The sequence below is a fragment of the Orycteropus afer genome, unplaced genomic scaffold, assembly GCF_000298275.1.
Source record: "Orycteropus afer afer isolate SDZICR_OR568_19922 unplaced genomic scaffold, OryAfe1.0 scaffold00008, whole genome shotgun sequence".
Classification (NCBI taxonomy): domain Eukaryota; kingdom Metazoa; phylum Chordata; class Mammalia; order Tubulidentata; family Orycteropodidae; genus Orycteropus; species Orycteropus afer.
In genome coordinates this window covers 18,655,747-18,680,144 of record NW_006921595.1, presented here as the reverse complement: position 1 = coordinate 18,680,144, position 24,398 = coordinate 18,655,747, and the positions used below count along the sequence as shown (strand labels likewise).

General features: G+C 36.7%; 1 protein-coding gene across 1 annotated transcript in view; it reads left to right on the top strand.

Moving 5' to 3' along the window:
* HDAC9 (histone deacetylase 9) overlaps positions 1–24,398 on the top strand; it is a 582,041-nt gene that overhangs the window by 519,825 nt on the left and 37,818 nt on the right. Inside the window, exon 23 of the mRNA XM_007946059.2 lies at positions 16,546–16,679. Coding sequence (XP_007944250.2) covers positions 16,546–16,679 — 134 coding nt within the window. The remainder of the gene's footprint in view (positions 1–16,545; positions 16,680–24,398) is intronic.

The window sequence follows — 24,398 nt, the reverse complement described above, 5'->3', positions numbered from 1 at the left end:
CCTTGGAAGGAAGGTTGGGCAATCTACTTCCGTAGTGATACTGCCTCGGAAACCCAAAGAGGGGTCGCAATGAGTCGGGTCCGACTCGATGGCACATAACAACAGCAACAACAACAACAAAAGTTATGTTAGCTGTCACTAACATTATTTATAAATGTTACAAGAGTAGAGATTGCCTTTGTTTGCCTCCAGACTATATCCACAATGACCAGCACGGTTCTATAACATAGGAGCCTCTCAACAATATCTCCTAAATGAATGAGTCTACCACAACTTTTAAAGTCATCTTGAAGACATGGTGTTTTAGCTTCATTCTCTGTAGAACAAAAATCAATTAAATTACTTATCAGTTTCATTGACCTTGTGTAAGAAACAGTCTGTGGCAAGAGGGATTGAGTTTTCTTTTTGGGATGTTATTATTTTGTGGGGGGGGGGGGAGAGTGGGAGTACCTGACCTTCTTCCTCAAATACTCATGCTGTCTTACTTATGATGGCCATAGTCTCTTTGAAAAAAAAAAAAAAATTAAAAGACAATAGTTCCTCTGAAGTAGGTATATATCATAAGAGCATAACATTTTTCAGAGCTTTAATTTTCTTTCCTTTTCTGTAAAAATTGCTCTCCATTATCACTTTGGGCCCTAAATTGGAAAAGTTTGATATTCTGCTTCAGAGCATGGGCTCTAGATTAAGAACTATTTATTTAACATTTCTGTCTGTTTCTTCATCTCCAAAATGAGAATAATGGTAACACCTCTTCTATGTATCCGTATTTTTCTTGAGGATTAAGTGAGTTAATGCATGTAAAGTACATTGCATTACATTACTGAGTCTGGCATATAGTAAGCACCATATAAACTTTAGCTATTATCACACATTAGCCAGTTGTATAAAGTTGGCCTCAATCCTCTATCCTATTTATTCATCAGTCATTTAATGAACATTTATTAAGAATGCCCAACACTACACTAGGAGCTCTGGTAGCATAGTGCCTAAGGCACTTGACTGCTAATGAGAAGGCTTGTGGTTCAAACCCACCAGCCACTCCTTGGAAGGAAGGTTGGGTAATCTACTTCCATAGTGATACTGCCTCGGAAACCCACGGAGGGGTTGCTATGAGTCAGGTCTGACTCAAAGGCACATAACAACAACGACAACAACAACACTGTACTGGGCACTGGATATACAAAGTCAGGCAAGATATGGTCCTGATCCTCTGGTAGTCTATAGCCTAGTAGGATGGCCTGACACATTAAGGACTACATAGGTAGAAATGGCCATGTGGGGAACACATAGGAACACTAACCACATTGCACAGGTGATCCATGATTCCACTGAGGCTGAATTTAAAGAATAAGCAGGAGTTACTTGGGTATGGAAAGAGTATCCTATCAGTGGAGTCTCAAAACTGTAGGCCACTATTTAACTGCAATGCTCATCAAACTGTAAATGTTGTTGTTGTTGTTATGTGCCGTCGAGTCGGCCCCGACTCATAGCGACCCCTCCTTGGGTTTCCGAGGCAGTATCACTACGGAAGTAGGATTGCCCAACCTTCCTTCCGAGGAGTGGCTGGTGGGTTTGAACCGCCAACCTTCTGGTTAGCAGTCAAGTGCTTTAGCCACTATGCTACCAGAGCTCCCGTAAATAGTTAAGTCTAATGGCAGAAATTAGAGTCTGAGAGAGAGACATCATGCCTTGAAGGATTTGAATTTCATTCTGAAAATTGTGAGAACACCGAAAACAGGTGGTTGGGTGGCTGGGACCTTTTCTTGGGAGGGAGGGAGTAATATTTCTTTTTCTAATGATAAGCACTGGATGAACTCACGTTGAACCCAAAGTTTTCTGCTAGTGTTCTTGATTGTCTCCAAGCCCAGGGTCTTCTCCTAGCTGGCATATTCACTCTTTTAGTCCTCTAAAATGACTCAGTATTCCCTGAGTACAAGATATATTAGTTGAAAAAGACTTGCAAGCCTCCAACCTGATGAAGCCAATGATTACATTCTTTCATAGGACCTGGTCCTCTAGTAAGGAGCTCTGGTGGCGTAGTGCCTAAGGTATTTGGCTGTTAACCAGAAGACTGGTGGCTCAAACCCACCAGCCACTCCACAGAAGGAAGACTAGGCAATCTCTTTCCTTAAAGATTTTGCACCTTGAAAACCCAGTGGGGGTTGCTAGGAGTCGGAGTCGACTCGATGGCACTAAGTTTGGCTTTGTTTTTGGTTGGTTCCTTAGTGGTGTACACAGCTTTATAAACCTCTCTGCTAGAGAAGGTTTATAAATTCTATGTAAATTCAGGCTCATCCGGGAGTGGGGTTCTTGTACTCTTTATCACAAAGTGACCACAGACTTTGGGTGATAGAGAAACCAGCAGCACTGAATCTATTGATAGTATCTCATTACAACTGAAAATTCATCACAGCCTCATTTTCTTCCTACAGCCCATCTCCCTGAGATACTGTAGCCAATTTGTTCAGGCATCAAGGTACCCAACTTACCCCTCAGTATACTGACACTTGGTACCTAGTGAGGGAAATGGGTAGAGAGTAGTGATACAGATGACCCCTTGGGCACATAGTGATGTGAAGTTATTACTTCATCTCATTCTACGTAAAAAGTGAAAATGCTTTGTTTGTTCTTTAAGAAAAAAAATTGGTTTGTGTTCTCTCTTTAAGAATTATTATGCTCAGGGGTAAAGACATCATATTCTAAAGTGAGACAGCTTGAGTTGAGTTCTGGCTCTACTACTTAGCTGTATGAACTTGAAGAAGTTACTCAACTTTTCTAACTCTGTACTTCTATAGAAGGTTGCATACTCTATGTGGCTACCTCATGAGGTTGATGCAAGGATTGAATGAGAAATCTGTGTAAATCCCAGGACCTGGCACATGATAAATACTATAAGTATTTGTAAGTACTTATCATTGTTATTCTATCTAATTTGACCTATATTCTCATTTCTATCTTATAAACTGGAATTATGATTTTGATTTTTCTTAGGACTGTAGTTTATTCTGTGATGGGTGAAACTGAATAGCATAAAACAAAACCCATTTATTGTCTCACAGTTCTGCAGGTAGGGATTCTGGGCAGAGTCAACTGAGTCTCTCTGCTTATGGTCTCACAAGACTGTATTCAAGGTATCAGCCAGGCTGGACTCTTTTCTGGAGGCTCTCGGGAAGGATCAACTTCCAAGCTCATTCACATTGTTGGCCAAAATTCAGTTGCTTGTAGTTGTAGGAAAAGGTCCCCATTTCCTTGCTGGCTAGAGGCCACTGACATTCCTTCTTACATGGTCCCCTTCATTTTCCAACCAGCAATGGTGCATTAAGTCTTTCTTATGCTCCAAATCTCCCTAACTTCCTCTTCTGGAAACAATTGGAGAGAACTCTGTTTTGTAAAGAGCTAAGTGACTAAATAAGGACTTCTGGTCATGCAGTGGTTAAAATATTTGAGCTATTAACCAAAAGATCAGCAGTTTGAACCCACCAGCCACTCCACAGGAGAAAGATGAGGCAGTCTGCTTCTGTAAAAATTTACAGGCTTGGGAATTCTATGGACAGTTCTAGTCTGTCCTACAGGGTTGCTATGAGTTGGACTTGACTCGATGGCAGTGGGTTTGGTTTTAAATGATTGAATTACTCCTTCCAGAAAAACCTCCCTTTTGATAAGCACAAGATTAGCTAAAAATTCATTTTGTCATATGCATAAGTTTCCACCCATACTCGAAGGGGATGTAATTATACAAGGGCAAGAATCATCGGGAGTCACTCTTAGCTATCTTCCTACTATAGTATCAAATAAATATGGAATCAAATAACCTTGACTAGAATATGTTCCTCCCAAATTTATTCAGAATTTCAGTGAATATATATTGAGCACATACTTGTACCAAACTTTATATTAGATTTTAAAATGTTGATCATTTTTGGCACTTTAGCTTTTTGAAATGAGTTTTCAGGAAAAAGATTGTCTGGAAATGTAAGTTCCTGTCCACTGAGGTCACTTTTCCATTCTTGGTCTTTGCTGTTTTGGAATTACAATATATATGATCCCATAGCAGCACAACTGAGTAATTCTAGAGCTAGGTTTGCTCATATAAAAACTAAACAAATGAAAAGAAAGATATCATCTAGATAATAGCACCTCTTTATCTAGTGGTTTTTAAAAATCAGATTTAGGGGAAGGGAAGCAATATGTATCATACACATTATTTTATTTAAACTTAACATTACTATGCTTATATAAAAAATGAGAAGCTGAGGTGAAGGATTTCAAATTCTTAACTCTTTATTAGTATCTCCTCTTTGATCTGCCTCTGAGTTTCCTTGAAGCATCATCCTTCTATTAAGTTTATAACATTTTTTTTTAGCAATTGTCTTTCTCTATGTTGAATTATATATTTGTCTGTGTACATGTCCCATTTATTTTAGCTCCTTGGAAGCAGGAGCTATGTCTTATTCATCCTAGTATTTCCCTAGCTATTATTAGAGTATGTGCTCAGTAAATATTGGTTGAATTTGAGCAGTGCAAACTACTGTAATGGGATCATCATTGCTTAGTATGAGTCTGTCCTTCTCTTGTTCCATCCCACTTGGCCAATTATGCATGAGCATCGATGAGAGAATAGATCCCATGTGTTTGATGCATTATTGAAAACAGCAGTAAAAACTGGTGATTGGCAAATCAAGTTGCAGTTGGGGTTTGGCACAGAGCAGTTTTCTTGAGGGTGGGAAGGAATAGTCCTATGATGTCCAAAAGCATTTTCTAGGGACTTTTTTGTCAGTGTTATAATACTTGTGTATTTCCAGGGAAATTTAATTCACATGTCTCTGGCTTGTTTACCCTTAACACACCAAAGCAGTGGTTTTTAGAAACCATTTGGTGTCTAGAAACTCTAAAGAAGTTCTTTTTGAACTTGAAATCATGGCTGAAAAATTGGGCAGTATTATTATCAAAGATCTATGAATTGGCAGCAAAAAAAAAAAAAAAAAAATGGTGGAAAGTCACTCACTTCTCTACTTCTAACTATTTGCCTTGATAATTCACCTTTCTTGGTCTTAAGTTTCCTTACCTTTAAAATGAACAGATTGGAATATATGATGTGAAAGTTCATTTCTGTATCTAACATACTATGATTTAATTCTTTTACATAAAAATAAATAGTGAGTGTCTGGTCTGTGTCAAAATCTGTTTGAGACATTGTGCTTGTAAGCTTGTTGAAGTGGCTACTTATGATTAGATAATTACACCAATTCTTTGGAGTAGACTAATCTTCAGTTATATTTATAGGTGAGTATACTGAGCTTCAAATATGTCTTTGTGGTATCACATATGTTTGAAGTATCACAAATGTTTGAAGTATCCAATTTTTATCTAAAACTATGGTATATATTAGGGTATTTAGCAAATAATCAAGAAGCTGTAGATGAATCATAAATGGATAAATGAATGGATGAATGAATGAATAGTTAAATTACCAGTCAACCTTTCTTGCCATTTTTATTCTCTGCAATGTTTTCAGTTTCATCTTTCAGAAATAATGACATTGGAGAATTCTACTGTCTCAGACTTTAAACAAATTTATAAACTGAATATATATTTCCTTACAAAAGGTGCTGAGAATATAAACTTACCTCCTGGAGCATCAATGACTAGAACAGTAAAAAGATTTTTACTGTGGTTGAAAATGCCTTCTCTAAAACATATGCAATATTTATAGGGCTGCTTGCATAAGCCAACTGAAAGATTTAATGATAATAATCTCCATATTTCTTCCAAAATTGATTTCCGGTTTCAATGAACTTGGAAAGAGTCCTGAGACATCAAATACGGAAAGATCTTAACGTGAAATGAATCTTCAGAATATGTTCTTAAATTTACATTTTAAACATGACCTGAAAATATATATCTTTGCCATTATTAAGGTGATACTTTAATGAAAAATTTTCATTTGCATGAAATAAACCTTTTTGGCTACAGATGAAAGGATTTTATGGTAGCGACAATAGTTTTCAGAGTTAAATGATCCCAACATCATCAGGAACCAATCACAAGTGCCTAACATATGAATTACAGCACCACGAGTCTTAAAAGGTATTTCTGTGGAAAGCATTCCTCCCATCTGCAACAATCGGATTCTGCTTTGAAGTCCTGCTGGAGAGCCTCACAATACATGAGACTGCCACATGCTACCCAAATTTCTCTCTCAACTTGAGTTTTAACTACATTTTCATAAAAACAACTTAATGTGGATGGCTACAGGGAGTAAAATGGCTACAGTTTTTGTTATTATACTTTATTATATATGCATTCTTCTGTGATCTTTTCTGGATGTAATAATAGAAAATATCCCAGTTGTACAAAATTAAATCTGAAATTTAAATGGGACAAAAGTCTGTGACTCCTTTGATCCTGACTGTATCAAATATATGTGAGGAACTCTTCACAAACATTTCAGGCCCAAAGGAAGTCAACTTAAGGTTCAAATAAGGTGAAAAATGAGTAGATTGTTGCTGATGCTTTTTAGCAACATCCCAAAGAGTTATAAAAATAATACAAGTTAGAAAAATAATATATCAGTTGTCAATATTTCAAAAGAGACTGTCACTCCTGCTGACTTTCATTCCATTACCTCTGCTGAATGGCCACATAATTTCTATTATTTCACTTGAAACTTCTTCCTTCAAAATAGTGAAAGTAATAGTGAGGAAAGACTTACACTGAACAGAAAACTGACCTAGCAAAGTTAAGAGATTCATAAATAAGGGTAAAATGATTGGGGTGTATTTATTCATTAACCAAATGAATCACTACTGGGGAACTCTTCTCTGATTCTAGAGTCTGGGCTACAGAATGGTGGGCTAGCAATGGCAACTATATCGTAGATTTCAACCCAATAAGTTGGACAGAATCCTTTCTTTAACCGATGGTAAAATTCCTGTGTTTCGACTTCCATAGAGAGCCCCACTACACTATTTACTATTTCATATTAGAAACGGATATTTTGGGAATATCCTGGACATTATGCCCTCACTTTTGTGAGCTTCTGTAAGAATGTTTCAGTTATCCACAACATTCATTACCTAAGAATTTATTCTAAAAGAATAAAGTTTATAAAGGTTTGATTGCACTTTATTTCTACTTTGCCTTTAAATGATCTACTATTTATTCTGATTTAAAAAAGCACTTTGATAAAAATTGTTAGCAATAATGAATAAGCTTATTTCCATCCTAAAATACTACCTAATAACAATAAATCAAGAAAGCAAACTCACTGCTGTCAAATCAGATTCATTCAGAGCAACCCCTCCAGGGGTTTACGAGGCAGTATCACTACAGAAGTAGTGCCTTAGGCACTACGCTAATAACAATGGAATCAGATAATTGTTAGTATAGGTACCAATCACTTAGGTTGTATACAAGGATATTTGCAATCTTATATCTAAAACTAAAAGCCTACTAACAACTCAAGTGTCTAAAAACAGGGAATTGTATGGTACATTAATATATTTAAAATGATATTATAAAGGATATGAAGGCAATTTATACTATATTGAGTTGTAAATCTAAGTTTATAAAATATAATGTGATTTTTATTTTAAAAATACACAAACAACAAGCATGAAATACACAAAAATGAAAGTGGGAATCTCTGGTGGAACTATGGATTGATTACTATTATAAATATTAGTAGGAGCTCTGGTAGCATAGTGCCTAAGGCACTTGACTGCTCACCAGAAGGCTGGCGGTTCATACCCACCAGCCACTCCTCGGAAGGAAGGTTGGGCAATCCTACTTCCGTAGTGATACTGCCTCAGAAACCCAAGGAGGGGTCGCTATGAGTCGGGGCCAACTCGACGGCAAACAACAACAACAACATATATATTAGTATTTTATGTAGTGTTTGTTTATGATATAATAGTAAATATATTTATATAACAGTCTTATGTACTATCATATAATCATTCTTTTATTGTTTAGTTTTTACCTATTTATGATATATATGTTTCTATTATATTGAACTATATTGTATTATCATTTTCTAATTATTATTTTCCCACTATTCATTGTATTTTGTTATTTTAAGTGCAAACTAACATAAACCTACTTAGAGTTATGTCTTTCACTACAGATTTTCTTTGGGAACCATTTGAGAAAGTGTAGAGAGAAGCTTTTGAGATAGGCCGTTTAAAAAAAATGAATTATTTTGTGAGCCATAGCTTAGTCATTAAGTACATACCTAGGATTTAATTTTTGAGCCTTCCTTGAGAAACTTTTCATTTCAAACTTTTCTGAACCAGTAAAAGTCCTGACATGCTATAACTTCTTAGGAAGAAACAACCCCTATAGAGTATTAGGAAATCACATTGAAACTGGTAATCTGCAACTACCATATTTAGCAGCTTATTTAATACTCTTTTCAGAAGGAACCAAATTAAATTTACTTCAATGGAACCAAAGGGAAAATTTCTAACTAAGAATGCCCTTCCAATTCTCTTCTTCAGTGATGTCTGTCTGGACAGTTACTCATTCAGCTGTGTTTGATTATCCAAAGAAATGAATAGTCATTATGTAGCTTCCTTATACTTAAAATTTAATACTGAGTAGAGTCTTTCAAACAACTAGGTTATAGAAAGGATTCATTATTATTATTATTATTATTTTATTACTGCCTTATTCTAAAAGATTACCTTAAAAGAGCTTAAGGTGCCAAATCTCTCTTTGTGGGGGAAAAATCTTTCTTAGAGATTATTTCTTAGTTAATACAAGTAGGAAGAGCTACTGCCAAGGCTGATTTTCAGTCAATGTGTACCAGTACGGCCATTCAAAAAACAAAACACAGTTGCTATAGTGTCTACGCCTGCTCATGGTGACGCTATGTATGTCAGGGTAGAACTATGCTCCATAGAGTTTTCAGTGGCTGATTTTCTGGGAGTACATTTCCAGCTTTTTCTTCTGAAGTGCTTCTGGGTGGACTCATACTCCAACCTCTTGGTTAGCGGCCCAGCACATTCTCTGTTTACACCGTGTAGAGACTGCTTAATAAGACCATACTCATCACTAAAATATCAAAATGCTTCTGTGATCGGTAAGTAGTCACCCTGAGCCTGTCACCTGCCAATTCCTACTCTAAGTATCTTGATTCCTCCCTCAGTGCCCCCCACAACTTCCCCAAAGTTTAGAAACTAAAGGCATAGGGATCTTAAGAACCCAGTTGCACTCCATATCTGGTTACTGCTTGAGCCCTTAATGGCTTATACTGTACAGACATTTTTCTTAGTTGATCATCCTCCTAATAGCCCTCACACTTAGGACATTCCAACCCCCTTGAGAAAAACAGTGCTATCTAAAGTGTCTGATAGAATCTTTCAATTCTGCAGGTTATTGTTGGTTTATTGTACAAAGTAGGATGAGTATCCTTTATAAATGTAAATGTACAAACAATTACATAAAATTGGAAATCATACCTGTTAAAAACATGTTACATGACCTTTAATCATCACACAAACATCAATACTCACAAACCCCAAAGAAACTCTTATGTTATATGTCCTGGAAAAGAGTTACAGGACAGTGATAACAATACTGAGTTTTTCAAATCTTTCCAAAAGGCACAGCAGCAACGTAGTCAGTGGAATGCAGATTAATTGGACTTAAAAAAAATTTTCTTGAATTCTATTTTAATTGTAAGAGAGAGCATGAGTCTTGTAGAGATTTCATTTCTTTACTAGAATGTTTTGTGCATGCATAATTCAGAGTTCAGCTGTCTCCATCCCTGATTCCAGAGATCACATGGGTAACATGTGAATGGAAATAAACCCTTTAGGTAAAAGAAAGAGGAATTTGGATAGAGATCAAAGATAAGCTTCATTCCACTTTTTCCTTCCAATTTTACTATCCCATTTAAATTTGGCATTTTATAGGACTTTTTCAATCCCAGAGGAAAGAGTGAACTTTAATCAGATTTGGTGTTTTCTATCTTTTTTTTTTTTTTTAATCCATGTGATTTGATCTTTTCAGTAGTGACTTTAGATAATTAAATTCTCAGTTGCTAGGAACCTTCAGTATGAAAGATATAGTGCACTACCTTGATATATTACATCTTTTAAAAATATCACTACATCCCTGATTGCTAAGCCCCCTAGAGCCAGGAAAGGGAGGGACCAGGAGCAGGCTCAGGGACCTCAGGAGCGGCAGGATATTTAGGCTAAAAGGGGTGGGAGGCAAAGAGAGGCCCCAAACTCTCTAGAGCCAGGAAAGGAAGGGACCAGGAGTGGCGAGGGACCACAGAGTGACAGGTTTCCGGTAGGAATTAGGTAAGAGGAGGGTGCAGAGGTTTCCAACAGCTAAGGGAGACACACTTGTCTGTCAGTTTATCATCCTGTGAGGCTTGTATGTTGCTGTGAGGCTTGAGGCTGTGCCACTGGTGTTTCAGACACCAGCAGAGCTGCACATGGGGCACAGGTTTCAACGCAGCTTACAGAGTAAGACAGATTAGGAAGAAGGAGGAGAACATCCGCTTCTCAAAAATTGGCCAGGGAAAACCTTATGAATAGCAGAGAAACACTGTCTGCTATATTACTGGGCAACTTTATGAATAACTTGGAAACCTTGCCTGACAGAGTGCAGAAGACTAGCCTCTTGGGTTGGAAGACACTCCAAATAGGACTGGGAAAGAGCTGTCTCATTACAGTACAACCAACAGTAATGATATGGACATAGTAAGTATTTCAGGACCTCCATGTGCTGATGTGGCATGACTCAAATTGAAGAGAAACAGCTGCTAACATCCATTAATAATCAGAACATGGAATGTATGAAGCATGAAACTAGGAAAATTGGAAGTTGTCAAAAATGAAATGGAATGCATAAAGTAGGTGTTAGTGAGCTGAAATGGACATGCTGTATGCCTACAAGGAAGACCAGTTAATATGATTATTATTCAACTATTATGCAAATTTATGCACCAACCACCAAAGCAAAAGATGAGGAAATTGAAAATTTTTATCAACTTCTGCAGTCTGAAATAGACCAAACATGCGATCAAGATGTGTTGCTTATCATGGTGATTGGAATGCAAAAGGTGGAAACAAAGAAGAATCATCGGTAGTTGGAAAATTTGGCCTTGGTGACAGAAATAATGCTGGAGATCACATGATGGAATTTTTCAAGACCAACAACTTATTCACTGCAAATACCTATTTTCAACAACACAAACGGCAGCTATACACATGGACTTTGCCAGACAAAGTACACAGGAATCAGATTGACTACATTTGTGCAAAGAGGCGATGGAAAAGCTCAATATCTTCAGCCAAAACCAGGCCAGGAGCTCATTGTGGAACAGACCATCAACTGCTCATATGCAAGTTCAATTTGAACTTGAAGACAATTAAAACAAGTCCACGAGAGCCGAAATATGATCTTGAATATACCCTTCCTGAATTTAGAGACCATCTAAAGAATAGAATTGATGTCCAAAACCAGAAAAATTGTGGGATGACATCAAGAGTATCATCCATGAAGAAAGCAAGAGGTTATTAAAAAGATGATGGATGTCAGAAGAGACTCTGAACTTGCCCTTGAGCAAAAAGTATCTAAAGCAAATGAAAGAAATGACAAGATAAAAGAGCTGAACAGAAGATTTCAAAGGCAGCTCAAGCAGACAAAACCAATTACTATAATGAAATGTGCAAAGACCTGGAGTTAGAAAACCAAAAGGGAAGAACACACTCAGCATTTCACAAGCTGAAAGAACTAAGGAAAAAATTGTAGCCTCAAGTTGCAATATTGAAAGATTCTATGGGCAAAATATTGAATGATGCAGGAAGCATCAAAAGAAGATGGAGAGAATACACAGTCACTGTACCAAAAAGAACTGGTCGATGTTCATCCGTTTCAGGAGGTGGCATATGTTCAAGAACCAATGGTATTGAGAGAAGAGGTTGAAGCTGTGCTGAGTTAATTGGCGAGGGACAAGGGTCCAGGAATTGACAGTATGCCCATTGAGATATTTCAACAAATGAATGCCCCACTGGAGGCACTCACTCGGTTAAACCAAGAGATTTGGAAGACAGCTACCTGGTCAAGTGACTGGAAGAGACCCATATTTTTACCCATTTCAAAGAAAAGTGATCCCACAGAATGTGGAAATTATCAAACAATATCATTAATATCGCATGCAAGTAAAATCTTACTGAAGATAATTCAAAAATGGTTGCAGCAGTGTATTGACAGATAACTTCCAGAAGTGCAGGCTGGATTCAGAAGAGGATGTGGAACAAGGGATATCATTGCTGATATCAGATAGATCTTGGCTCAAAGTAAAGAATACCAGAAAGATGTTTACTTGTGTTTTATTGACTATGCAAAAGCATTTGATTGTGTTGATCATAACAAATTGTGGATAACATTGAGAAGAATGGGAATTCCAGACCACTTAATTGTACTCATGAGGAACCTGTACGTAGTCTGTTGTTCAAACAGAAAAAGGGAACACTGCTTGGTTTAAAACCAAGAAGGGAGTGTGTCAGGGTTGTATCCTTTCACCACACTTATTCAATCTGTATGCTGAGCAAATAATCCAAGAAGCTGGACTATATGAAGAAGAATGTGTGTGGCATTAGGATTGGAGGAAGAATAATTAACAACCTGAGTACACTGACAACACCACTTTGCTTGCTGAAAGTGAGGATGACTTGAAGTACTTAACTGTTGAAGATTACATCTCAATATAAAGAAAACAAAAATCCTCACAACTGGTCACATAAGCAATATTACGATAAATGGAGAAAAAATTGAAATTGTCAAAGACTTCACACTACTTGGTTCTACAATCAACGCCAGTGGAAGCAGCAGTCAGGACATCAGATGATGTATAGCACTGGGTAAATCGGCTGCAAAAGACCCCTTTCAAGTGCTGAAGAGCAAAGATGTCTCCTTGAGGACTAAGGTGCACCTGACACAAGCCATGGTATTTTCAGTCACTTCATATGCAATGTGAGAGCTTGAAAATGAATAAGGAAGACCAAAGAAGAATTGATGCTTTTAAGCTGTGGTGTTGGCAAAGAATGCTGAAAGTACCATGGACTGCTAAAAGAACTAACAGGTCTGTCCTGGAGGAAGTGTAGCCAGAATGCTTCTTGCAGGCGAGAATGGCCAGACTTCGTCTCACATACTTTGGTCATGTTGTCAGAAGGGACCATTCCCTGGAGAAGGATGTCATACTTGGTAAGGTGGAGGGTAGACAAAAGAGGGGAAGGCCCTCAATGAGGTGGATCGACACAGTGGCTGCAGTGATGGGCTCAGGTGTAGCAAGAATCATGGAGCTGCCTCGGGATGGGCCGTGTTTTGTTCTGCTGTGCATAGGGTCGCTATGAGTTGGAGATGACTCGATGGCACTTAACAACAACAACACACCCCTGATTTAGGTTATAGGAAAATATGTCTAGAAGACTTTGCAATATGATTAGCAAAAATGTGTACTTGCCTATAAGTGTTTTTTGTTTTGTTTTGTTTTTGAGTAGAATGAATTACTATGTGCAATTAATATTGACTTAAGCTAAGATGATTTTTTCAGTATTAGGAATCAAAACTGTGCACTACACAGTTTCTGGATCCATATCATTCTTTGTGTAGTAATTAAGTAAAACGGGAGATTTTAGTATGGTCAGCTCCATTCCAAAGTGACCTATGTAAAAAGTCTTACTGATAATCATCATGAGGTCCACAATGGTAGCAATGAGCAAGAAATCTTGAAATGCTTGGAAAAACTTTTTATTTATTTTTAAAATCTTTTAGAATATCTTTTTTGGCCAATTATTTAAAAATATAAGATGAGTGTAAAATGACTTTTTTGACTACCATCAAGATATTAGCTAAGTGGACAGAAGCAATAGTAAAGTGCTTCAAGATCATAGGAAAATTAACTCATTGCAAAAAGGACATGGAGGTGGCATCCTCTGACCACCTCTAAGTTCAGAAGTGGGAAACAGAATCAGTGTTAGTAGCCCAAGGCTTATTCCTATGAGGCCAGACATGTGACCACCCTCCAACCTTTTTTTACCAACTCTGACACCAACCATCACTCCCACAGTACTCACTACTTCTCTGGGTTTGATAATTCCATTGTAACGGCCACACAGAACTAACATAATATTCACAATTATGGGGTTTATTAGGGAAATAACAGGTTACAATACAGTTTTAGGAACACTCAGGATACAATTCTTTGATGGGAGACAGCTTCCCCTAGGCCATGCCCTTAGGCATGCCTCTCTTTGTGCTTTGACCTCTCGACCTGGTCTCTCCCCTACTCAGGCCAATGTTACAAAGCTCTTTTAGCTCTGCCCATAGGCACGCCTACTGTACCCCACTGTACCAGCAAGCATCCTGCTCAAAGACACTCAGCCTTCTTGCTCCATGGGTTGGCAAGCCTGCTACTCTGGCTTGTGCCAGTCTCTCAGTTCTCATGCCAAGTTCACTGACATTTTTCTACCACTGTCTCAAAGTAGAGATCTCTGGTCCAAGGACATGCTCCACTCCTGGCTTCTCTCTTAATGACAGTGAGATGCCCCCCTCTGCCTCTAGGAGGGTTCACTTCAACTTTAGTGGAATGACAAAACCCCAACATCAGGGTTACCTACACCTTGTGTACATGGTCCCACCCCCACAAGGGAGTCATGTACCTTATTTACATTACTAATAAGCTATCCAATCCCCTTGGTGCGCCACAAGCACCTTACATTTGCATAGTTCCACCCAGTAATCTGGTGGGAGTCATAAAAACCATGGCTAGAAGGGCCATACCAAGTAATTACTGTACCACACTCATCCTTCCAAGGTAACCTCAAGTACTAGACCAGAACTGAAAACGTTGGTAGTTCTGGCATAACAGGTGAATATCTCAATATATTCCAAAGATTAAGACAATATCATATCATTGTTCCTAAATGGAAACAACTTCCTTTTGCTTTGCGTTGTCATTGTTTAACAATTTTTTATACATTCTTTTAGTTCTATCAATCCTCTTCTGTGTTAATTAAAAAAAATATATCTTAATTTATTGTGAATGCTATTTTACTAAAGATGGAAGGTGAGTGAGCAGGTGTTTGTTGTGTGATTATGCTTTATAACATATACAGTAATGTGTGCATTTTTTGCATTTATCAATTATTTCATAATAAAAGAATGGCTACCACATGACGCAGGAATTCCACTCCTAGGTATATAGGCAAAATAATTAAAAGCAGGAACATAAACATTTGTACACCAATGTTCATTGCAGCACTACCAAAAAGTGGAAGCATCCTAAATGTCCATCAACAAATAAATGGATAAACAAAATGTGGTAATATATATAAAGGAATATTACGCAGCCATAAAGAGAAATGAAGTTCTGATCCATTCCACAACACAGATGAACCTTGAAAAGGGTATGCTGAAAGAAATAAGTCAGTCATAAAAGGACAAATATTGCATGCTGATCCCATTTATATGCAATAATAATTTACTAACCAAACAAAAATACCAAACTCACTGCTGTCAAGTCAGATCTGACTCATAGCGACCCCTCCTTGGGTTTCTGAGGTGGTATCAATATGGAAGTAGATTGGCCAACCTTCCTTCTGAGGAGTAGCTGGTGGGTTTGAACTGCCAGCCTTCTGGTTAGCAGTCAAATGCCTTAGGCACTATGCCACCAGAGCTCCTAATAATTTACTAGGCCATAATTTATTAGTGGTTACCATGGGTGTGAGGGGAAAAGGAGATTCAATGTGTAGGGGACACTGAGCTTTATGTTAAGGGTTGATGGTATAATTTACAAATGGGTAAGGGCATGGTGAAACAATATGGTAAATGCAATTAATGTCACTGAACTGTATATGTGAAGATTATTGAACTGTCAAATATTGTGTTACATATATATTTACCAAAATAAAAAAAATTAACACAAAATAATCTAATGTAATAGTCAATTCAATGTGATATATAGAAAACTTCCTCCTATATTAAAATGAAGGCATATGATGGAGACAAGAAGTATATGGCAAGCAAATGGCAAAGTTTTCCTTATTAATACTGGGTGAATAATATTCTGGTTCAAACCCACCAGCCTCTCCTTGGAAGGAAGTTTGGGCAATCTACTTCCATAGAGATACCACCTTGGAAACTCAAGGTAGGGTCGCTATGAGTCAGATCCAACTTGACAGTAGTGAGTTTGGGTTTTTTTTGGGGGGATAATATTCATGTTTTTCATCCAGACATATATGGACTATTATGGGAGACAATACTATGCACTGATAAAGAGCCAAGCACTGCTGAAAATCTTGTTTGTGGTAATTCTTGCCTGTTGGATCTTGGGCATTGCTTTTCTTGTCTATAAAATATAGATAATAATAGGAACTGACTCATAGAGTTATTGTATTAAATAAGCTAGTGCATACAAAGTACTGAGAAAAGACATAAACAGAATAAACAATAGTTATTAGATTCTGTAGTCATTTTCTCTTGATTTAATACTTGGAAATGTTCTTCTCGTATTTATGGTAGGCTTTGGTCATTTGACGAAGCAATTGATGACACTGGCTAATGGACGTGTAGTGTTGGCTTTAGAAGGAGGACACGATCTTACAGCCATCTGCGATGCATCCGAAGCCTGTGTAAATGCCCTTCTAGGAAATGAGGTAATCAATCTAAAAATACAAATACAGACAAACTACAACAACAAAAACAGAAATAAAGAACCAAGGGTACATGAATGGACAGTTCAATGTCTTTTTTTTTTTTTTTTAACTCATATACTCAGAAACTCAGTATTGTGGCTCTTATCATTTAAAAAAGCGTAATATAAGCCTTAGATTTGAGAAATTTACATATCCTAATTTTATATGCTATGACTTTTGTCCTGTTATAGAATCCACAAAACACTCTCCCTCAATCTATTTATTGACAGAGCTCAACAAATGAGTAAAGACTACCCTTGGAATGAGGAATGCTTTGTCTACTGACCCAACCCCTGAGTACTGAAATATTGATTAAGAATAAAATTCAAAGAATTTCTCTGGAGATATCCTATAGGACTGTGATAGTTCAGAAAAAAAGGGACTTTTAAAAAATATTGCTAAAACTTTTTTGTCACCTTTTAAGAATCCTCAAGGCCAAGATATAGATAATATTTCTTAAGGATGGTGATAATGAGCCTGAAAGAGGTTGAGAAATCCATCCAAATTCATGGAGCTAGAATGTATTAGACCCAAGATTTAAACTTTAACTAAATGGAGATCATTCTCTTCTCTTTCATATCACATAGCTAAATTGCAACATATTTTTCTGACCACTCTGCAGACTAGATCAAAATGCCATAAAGTTCACTTTCTGACCATTGTAAGCTTTTGGACCAATTAATTGTGATTTAGCAAACATTTCAATATTTGTATGTGTTCATATTATCATTTAATTTTCTAATGAATATATGTTGTTATGACTATTGCAAATATTTTGCCTTTCCTTCATGAACTTGAAATATGACTTTGCTTATGAAATAAACATATATAAAATCATTTAAAAATCTATCATTCACATTGTGTTTTTAATAGTAACTCATGTCTTTCTAGTACTTATAAAAGGAAAAGCTACTTTTTCTTCTGTACATTGAACACATAGCTTTTATTGTCATCACTGTTCTTAAAAATTTATGGTGTTTCAAAATTATTATTTTGTCTTATTGAAATAATATGTACATTTTTAATTTGAAAAAAAAAAGAAATATGAATGAGAAAAACCCAAGCACTCCCCAAGTACTCCAGTCTGTTGTATAATTTTGGACAGCACAATAACCCAAGGACATAACTATCTAATGATTAGTGTCAACAACTGCTTGTGATTCCAATCATACCTTATTCAAGGTAGTTAACATTTTCTGAAATCATAGAATCTCTTTGAGATTCCTGTAAAAGAATAATGTCAAACAGAATGTTCGTTTATTGATGGCAATGAGAGAGAAAAAAATGCCACTTCTATTGTATCAATTAGTGTTGTGCTTTTCTGTTTGTATATCAGATACATATTTTTGCATAGTCAATATTCTCAAGTTACTTATTTGAATTTAAGTATAGGAACATTTTCATGAGCACAATCATTAGTTGCTCAGCTGCTAACCGAAAGGTTGGCAAATAAATGCTACCTACCCGGCAACTTTGTGGGAGAAAGACCTGGCAATCTGCTTCTTTCTGTAAAAGATTATGGCCAGGAAAACCCTACTGAGCAGTTCTACTCTGTCACATGGGGTCACTATTAGTTGGAATCAATGCTCTGGCACCCAATAACAACAACAAACAGAAATATTTTAGGAAAACGAGACTGGTTTTAATATTTGCATTATACAGGCTTATGCCAGATGTGCAGAATATCAGTAGGTTGTGGATTGTGGGTCCACGGATGACTGACCTGCTGATAAAGAAATGTTACCCAGCTGAGAAAGTGCTTTTCCAACTATGTGGAAGGAAATTGCAGATTTTACTGGCTCTTTTGGAACAGACCCATTCAAATCTGTCCCTATGCTCTTGTAATCGCTACACTGGGTCCAACTCTATTCTCCCAAGAGAGGATTGGCAAAGAGGATAGAATAGAATAACTGCTCTTGTGGTTTCTTTCTTTAAGAGATGACTATACTCTAAAACAGATTCAAGTCACTTGTATGGAGTTATTTGTTTTTCTTGATTTATCTCAGTATACTAAAAACCAAAATGAATGCATCTGTGCCTTCTCTGTATGTCCTTAATTTGGGAGGTCTATAGTTATTTACTTGCATGTGCTATTGCTAGAGATCAAATTGACTGGTTTCATAGAGCAATCAGTAACATTAGAAGGACATCACCTGAACTAAAGTTTGAAGCCTGTGCCTTTTTCTCTATGTTTTAAAAGAATAGGCCTGAAATAGAGGAAGAGATAAAAAAGAAAATATCATTGGCCAATCATAAACATGGTCATGGGTGTCTACAGATTGCTAAAAATTATAGTAAGTGAAAACTGAAATTGTTATCTTTGGCTATGTTGACTATTTCATGGATTTCAATTATCTGGATGCCTTATGCTAAACTTGATTTAGTTATTTGAATACATGGAATACCGTCTTGTCTCTTTTAGTTGGCTATATCTGTGACTGCATAAGCACAACTGTATCATGAACTAAAGGAAGAAAGGTTTAAATAATCTCTATCTTTCTGTATTTTTTTCCATTGAGGGTTCTTAAGGTGTAAACAATAATACAGAATTCCCACAAAATACTTTAAGGGTAAGAAATGGATTTGGCCTACTGAACATTAAAAGGTAAATTTTGCTGTGTCAATCTATCAGTACATTGAGGAACAAAGTTAAGAGAAAGAAAGTTTTTTAATGAAAAATGGAAGGAAAATACAAGTGCATTGTACATTATAATTCATTTTTAAAAAGGAAATGAAAATGTAATACTTGAAACAAATCAAGAAACAAAGCGTTCTCCTCACTTTCATTGATGATATAATTTATTATCCAAGGCCTGATTTTCTATATTTTTTTTCCACTTCAAAGGTCATCATGACTAACAGCATAACTACACCAAAGTTTTACATTTCATTCCTTTAGAAAAAACAGTATCATATGAATTTCACCATTGGAAAAAATGTATGCATACAGTTTTCACAGTAGTTTTATGTGGTAAGTTCTAGGTAAGAAAATAAAAAAGGACGACTTTCAGATACCAATAATTGTGATTTCAAATCCCAACGTTCCTTCAAGCCTCCTTGTCAAGTGATTAATAGGGCAATTATAACTTATTACCTAGGATTTCACTTTTACAAAGCACAAAATGTAGAAAAGCTTGAGCTTAAAACATTGGCAGGTCTACTATGGCTTCTCTACATTGAACACGCAATTGAACTCAAATTAGGAAGGTCACGAAGGGTCTTTTGAGGGTCTCTGCACTTTGTCAGATGTATTTATTCATGTGCAGAGGATTAGAATTCATAAACATTTTGCCCTTTTTTTGAATGCTATTTCTTTCCCTTGTTGTTCTTGGCTAGGCCATGTCAATACTGTAAAATGCTGCTTCATATGGCTTATTATCAGCAAAATAATATGTATTACATAACCCAAAGGAATTGTAAAATCAGCAGGAACACTTGGCTATGTATCTCAGTGTAGAAACAAAGATGGGCACCAAAAAATTTGATTTTTTAAGAAATAAGTTATCTGAGTGCTATACCCAAAACAGACATTTTCTTCTTTTAAAATGTTTTTATCATGAATGTGATCTAGTTAGCAAAACATCTCTTAACTATTCTTTTCAGAAACATGCACAGGGTCATTCAAAATAATATACTATTGGATTAAAGCTAATTTGAGCATGGTACAGGAAATTCCTAGAGGCAACTGATTTTGAAGACATACCAGAAGTCCCTTTTTTTCTTATTCTTGGCAAAGCTGAGAACTTAGATTTATCAGTACAATCAGTGTATGATGAATATTCTTTAACTTCTTCACTGAAGCATTAGGCACACCAGCTTGGGTTTTGCAAGAAATTGAAGTGACTATCTAAATGCAAAGAATCATTTGGTTGCTTGGAAAGACACCAGGGATGCTTAAGTGAATAGCCAACAGTTTTCAGAAATAGTAATTGAAACATCTGTGAGATTCCCAGGGAATCTGAGTTTGATAATCTGTATTTGTGTTGGTTGGCAAACAATGTCACAGTTGTTTTAAGGATAAAAATTTGCCTACTGTTATGCAAAGCCAATTAGAAGCACCCTGGGTTGCTTCTTTTGAAAGAAAATTTTCCAAGAGGTGAGAACAGCTTTAGCACTTGGCATTCCTATGGGATCTGAAATGAAAACATTGAAAACCTTCAGGCAGGTAAGAATAAGGAAAGGACGTGTGGTAGTAGAATTCTTGGGTAGTGAGTTGAGAACATGACCATTAAAAGACCACCTGTCAAAACAGAATAAGACAATTGTAAGCTCTTTAGAGAAAACAAATTGCCATAGACCTGGAAACTGTTGTGATGATGCCACAGCCTCTGATACTAAAAGCTCAGCACTTCAATTTGGAGTGAATAGCTTGTTTTTTGTTGCTCTTCCACAACCTCTTTAAGGCACACCTCCCTCTGTGCCTCTCTCCCTCTCTCCTTTCGTCCCTTCTCTCCCTCCCTGCCTCTCTCCTTTCTCTCCTTGCCTCCCCCTTCCTTTCTTCTTTCTTTCCTCCCTCCTTTTTTCCTTCCCACCTTACCTCCCTCCATGCCTGCCTTTCTTCCTTCCCTCCTTCCTTTGTCCCTCTTCCCCCTCTTTCTCTGTTCTCCACTCCCCCTTCTCATCTTCTCTTTGTAATAACTCTCTTACCACATGTTGAGTAGGCTCACCTGCTTTCATTTGACTTGGATTTCAGAAACAGTGGCTAAACTTAGTGATTGTGTTTGTTGATAATCTTTCTAAAATGACTTTTGCTCTAAAGCTGCTGAAAGAAGGCTCTTGAATTGATTTGAGTAAGTGTTGACAACCACCCCTGAGTTGAAGTCTTGAGATGTTGTCGAAGTGGCTCATCAGGGGTTTGTTTATATTAGATTTTGAGTAGGGAAGTCATTTTGCCATCTTTTTTATCTTTTAGATTATGTATGGCTGAGGTTTACTCCACTAGGGAATTGGTGTGAATCTGGGAAAGCTTACAACCTCCCAAATAGTTGCAATTCATGAGTAGAGGAAAGGAGAACTTAATACAGGAGAAATGTTTGATAAGGCAATATAATATCTTCCCATGGTCTTCTCTTAGACTTTGAAAACGCTGCTCATTGAAGACAATGTATGGATAATCTAAAGAGAACATAAATATTTTGAAAAAAAATTATCTGAGAGTACTTTTCAGTGTAGATGTGGCTGATATATGTCATTTGACAAGGCTTATGAGAAGCAGGTACCCTGAGAACCAAAGTGATTTTGGATTTGTTTTGCTTTGTTTATCTGCTGCAGCAAAGTGCTAAAAACATGGAAGTTTTCTGAGTAATGCAAAATTTCTTTAGGCAGATCTTTCAGTATCAAATATCTTTAGGTATAGCAGAGGATAGTAAAAGGAAAATGGGCTGAAAACCTGAATATTTCATAGGTTCGAATATAAAAGGAAGAAACCATTTCTTTTCAGTGGTGAAGCAAACATGTTGTTGCATTAACTTATTCATCAATTCATTCAATAGTCTTATTGAGCATCTGTTTTGTACTAAGAAATTCCAATACAAGTAATAGTAAAATGAATACAAATAAAGTGCTTTGGGAATATAAAACAGGACCAATTGTTCTTAACTATAAGATTGGGGAAATATTTTAATAAAGTGACATTTAACCTTGGTTTGAAATAAAAAGTGAGATTTTGACAAGCTAAATTCAAACCAAAGGATTTACCATGTGTCCTAGTTAACTAGCAGTGTTCTTTAAAGAAAAGAAATTGATTTTCTCACAGTTCAGGAGGCTAAAAGCTCAAATATAGAACATGGCTCTAGAGGAAGGTCCTTCTTTGTCTATTTCAGCTTCCAATAGCTACCTGCAGTTTTTAGTGTTCCTAGGCTTATAGATGCACTGTCTCTATCATCTCTCTTCCTCTCATCCTTGTATATGTCTCTTTTTATAATTTGGAAGTGACTAAGTTAGGGTTTCATTAACATAACACAATCAATATCCTATTTCCAAATAGGATCACATCCACCAGTACAGGGTCTAAGACTTCAACGTATTTTCTGGGGACACAGTTCAATCCATAACACCATATCCTGTAAAATGCATGGATAAAGACATTAAGGCTCCTTGGAGTGTGGGTGGCTTTGTCAGGGTGTTTTTGTGTTTGTTTTTGACAGAGGAGAAGCTATTTGCAGTTGACTAAAAGTAGATGAGGCTGGGTCAGTAGAGTGGAAGGATCATAAAGGATTAGACTTTCTTGGAAAAAATATAGAAACTTTGAACAAATGAACTCCGGATTTGGGGTAAACCAGCAGTAAGAACAACGATGTTGTTGTCGTTGTTGTTGTTATGTGCCCTCTAGTCAGAACCAACTCATAGCGACCCCTCTTGGGTTTCTGAGGTGGTATCACTATGGAAGTAGATTGCCCAACCTTCCTTCTGAGAAGTGGCTGGTGGGTTTCAACTGCCAGGCTTTCTGGTTAGCAGTCAAGTGCCTTAGGCACTATGCTACCAGAGCTCCCAACAGCAACAATAACAACACAATATATGATTTTAGAAGAAGGCAGAAGCTCTTACAAGAAAACAGGAGTTGATTAAGGAAATTATAATTAGAAAAAAATTTCCCTGCATTATCAATAAACAAAATTATGCTGTATCAGTGATAGTCTGGATCTGGCTCTAACTGGTATGTGAGATCAAATTGTGTGCATCTCTCTAAATCTGAATTCAGTGACATCACATTGGTAGTCTGAAACAGGCCATGATGGAAGTATTTACACCATGAAAATTGGCAAATGCTATAAATCAGGGCTTTCTTTCACATCCAGTTGTGAAATAGTTACCAGAACACCATTGTTACTTGAGGTGAAACAGGTCTTCCTAGTAGGAAAATAAACTTTTGGAAAAGTGTATTGTAAATAATCTTTTTAAAATTTAAAAAGTTCAGAAATAAACATTTTAGAATCATGAAAATTAGCAGCTTAAAAGAAAGGAAATTTGAAGAGCAAATCACAAAGAAAAAAGGAAATCTAAGGACCTACAAAGTATAACACTGAAATTTAAACTTACTTGTTGAAATAGGAGAGCAAGTAAATAAAGATATTTTTGGTATATAATGCAAACTAAACCTTGTTTATATGACAATTGATGTCTGAATTCTGTACTGTCTTTTGGGAAAGTACAGATAAAGAGCTGACTGCATACTTTACTTCCTATCTTCATTTCTTAATCTTACTTCAACGACTAAGCAAAAATACTGAGAATCTGAAGTACATAACTAATTTCATTCCTTATCTCTCCACTGGACAACTACGTTTAGGTAACAAGATTATTATTTAATTGAATGCTGCTATAGATGCTGCACTATATCATTAAGTCCAGATTTTTCATAGTTTAGTGCCATGGATACTATGTGGTTTGGATAAGGAATAGACCATTTACTCATCATATTCCTCCTTTTATTTATTGGTTGATATACTTGTAACCTACATTTCTTCAAGTCACTACAACTTTGGAAAAACTCAACTAATAGCAACAATTAATAATAATAACAGCCGCAGAGATCCAGGTGAGGAGAGGGAAATCAGGCACGCCCAAAGCAGCAGGGTGAGAGAGAAGGAGAAAGGGGATTAAAAGGCCCAGGAATCTGGACAGAGGAGGAGTCAGGTGCAGGAACCCAGGTAAGGGTGGTACCAGAGGTTTCCAACAGGG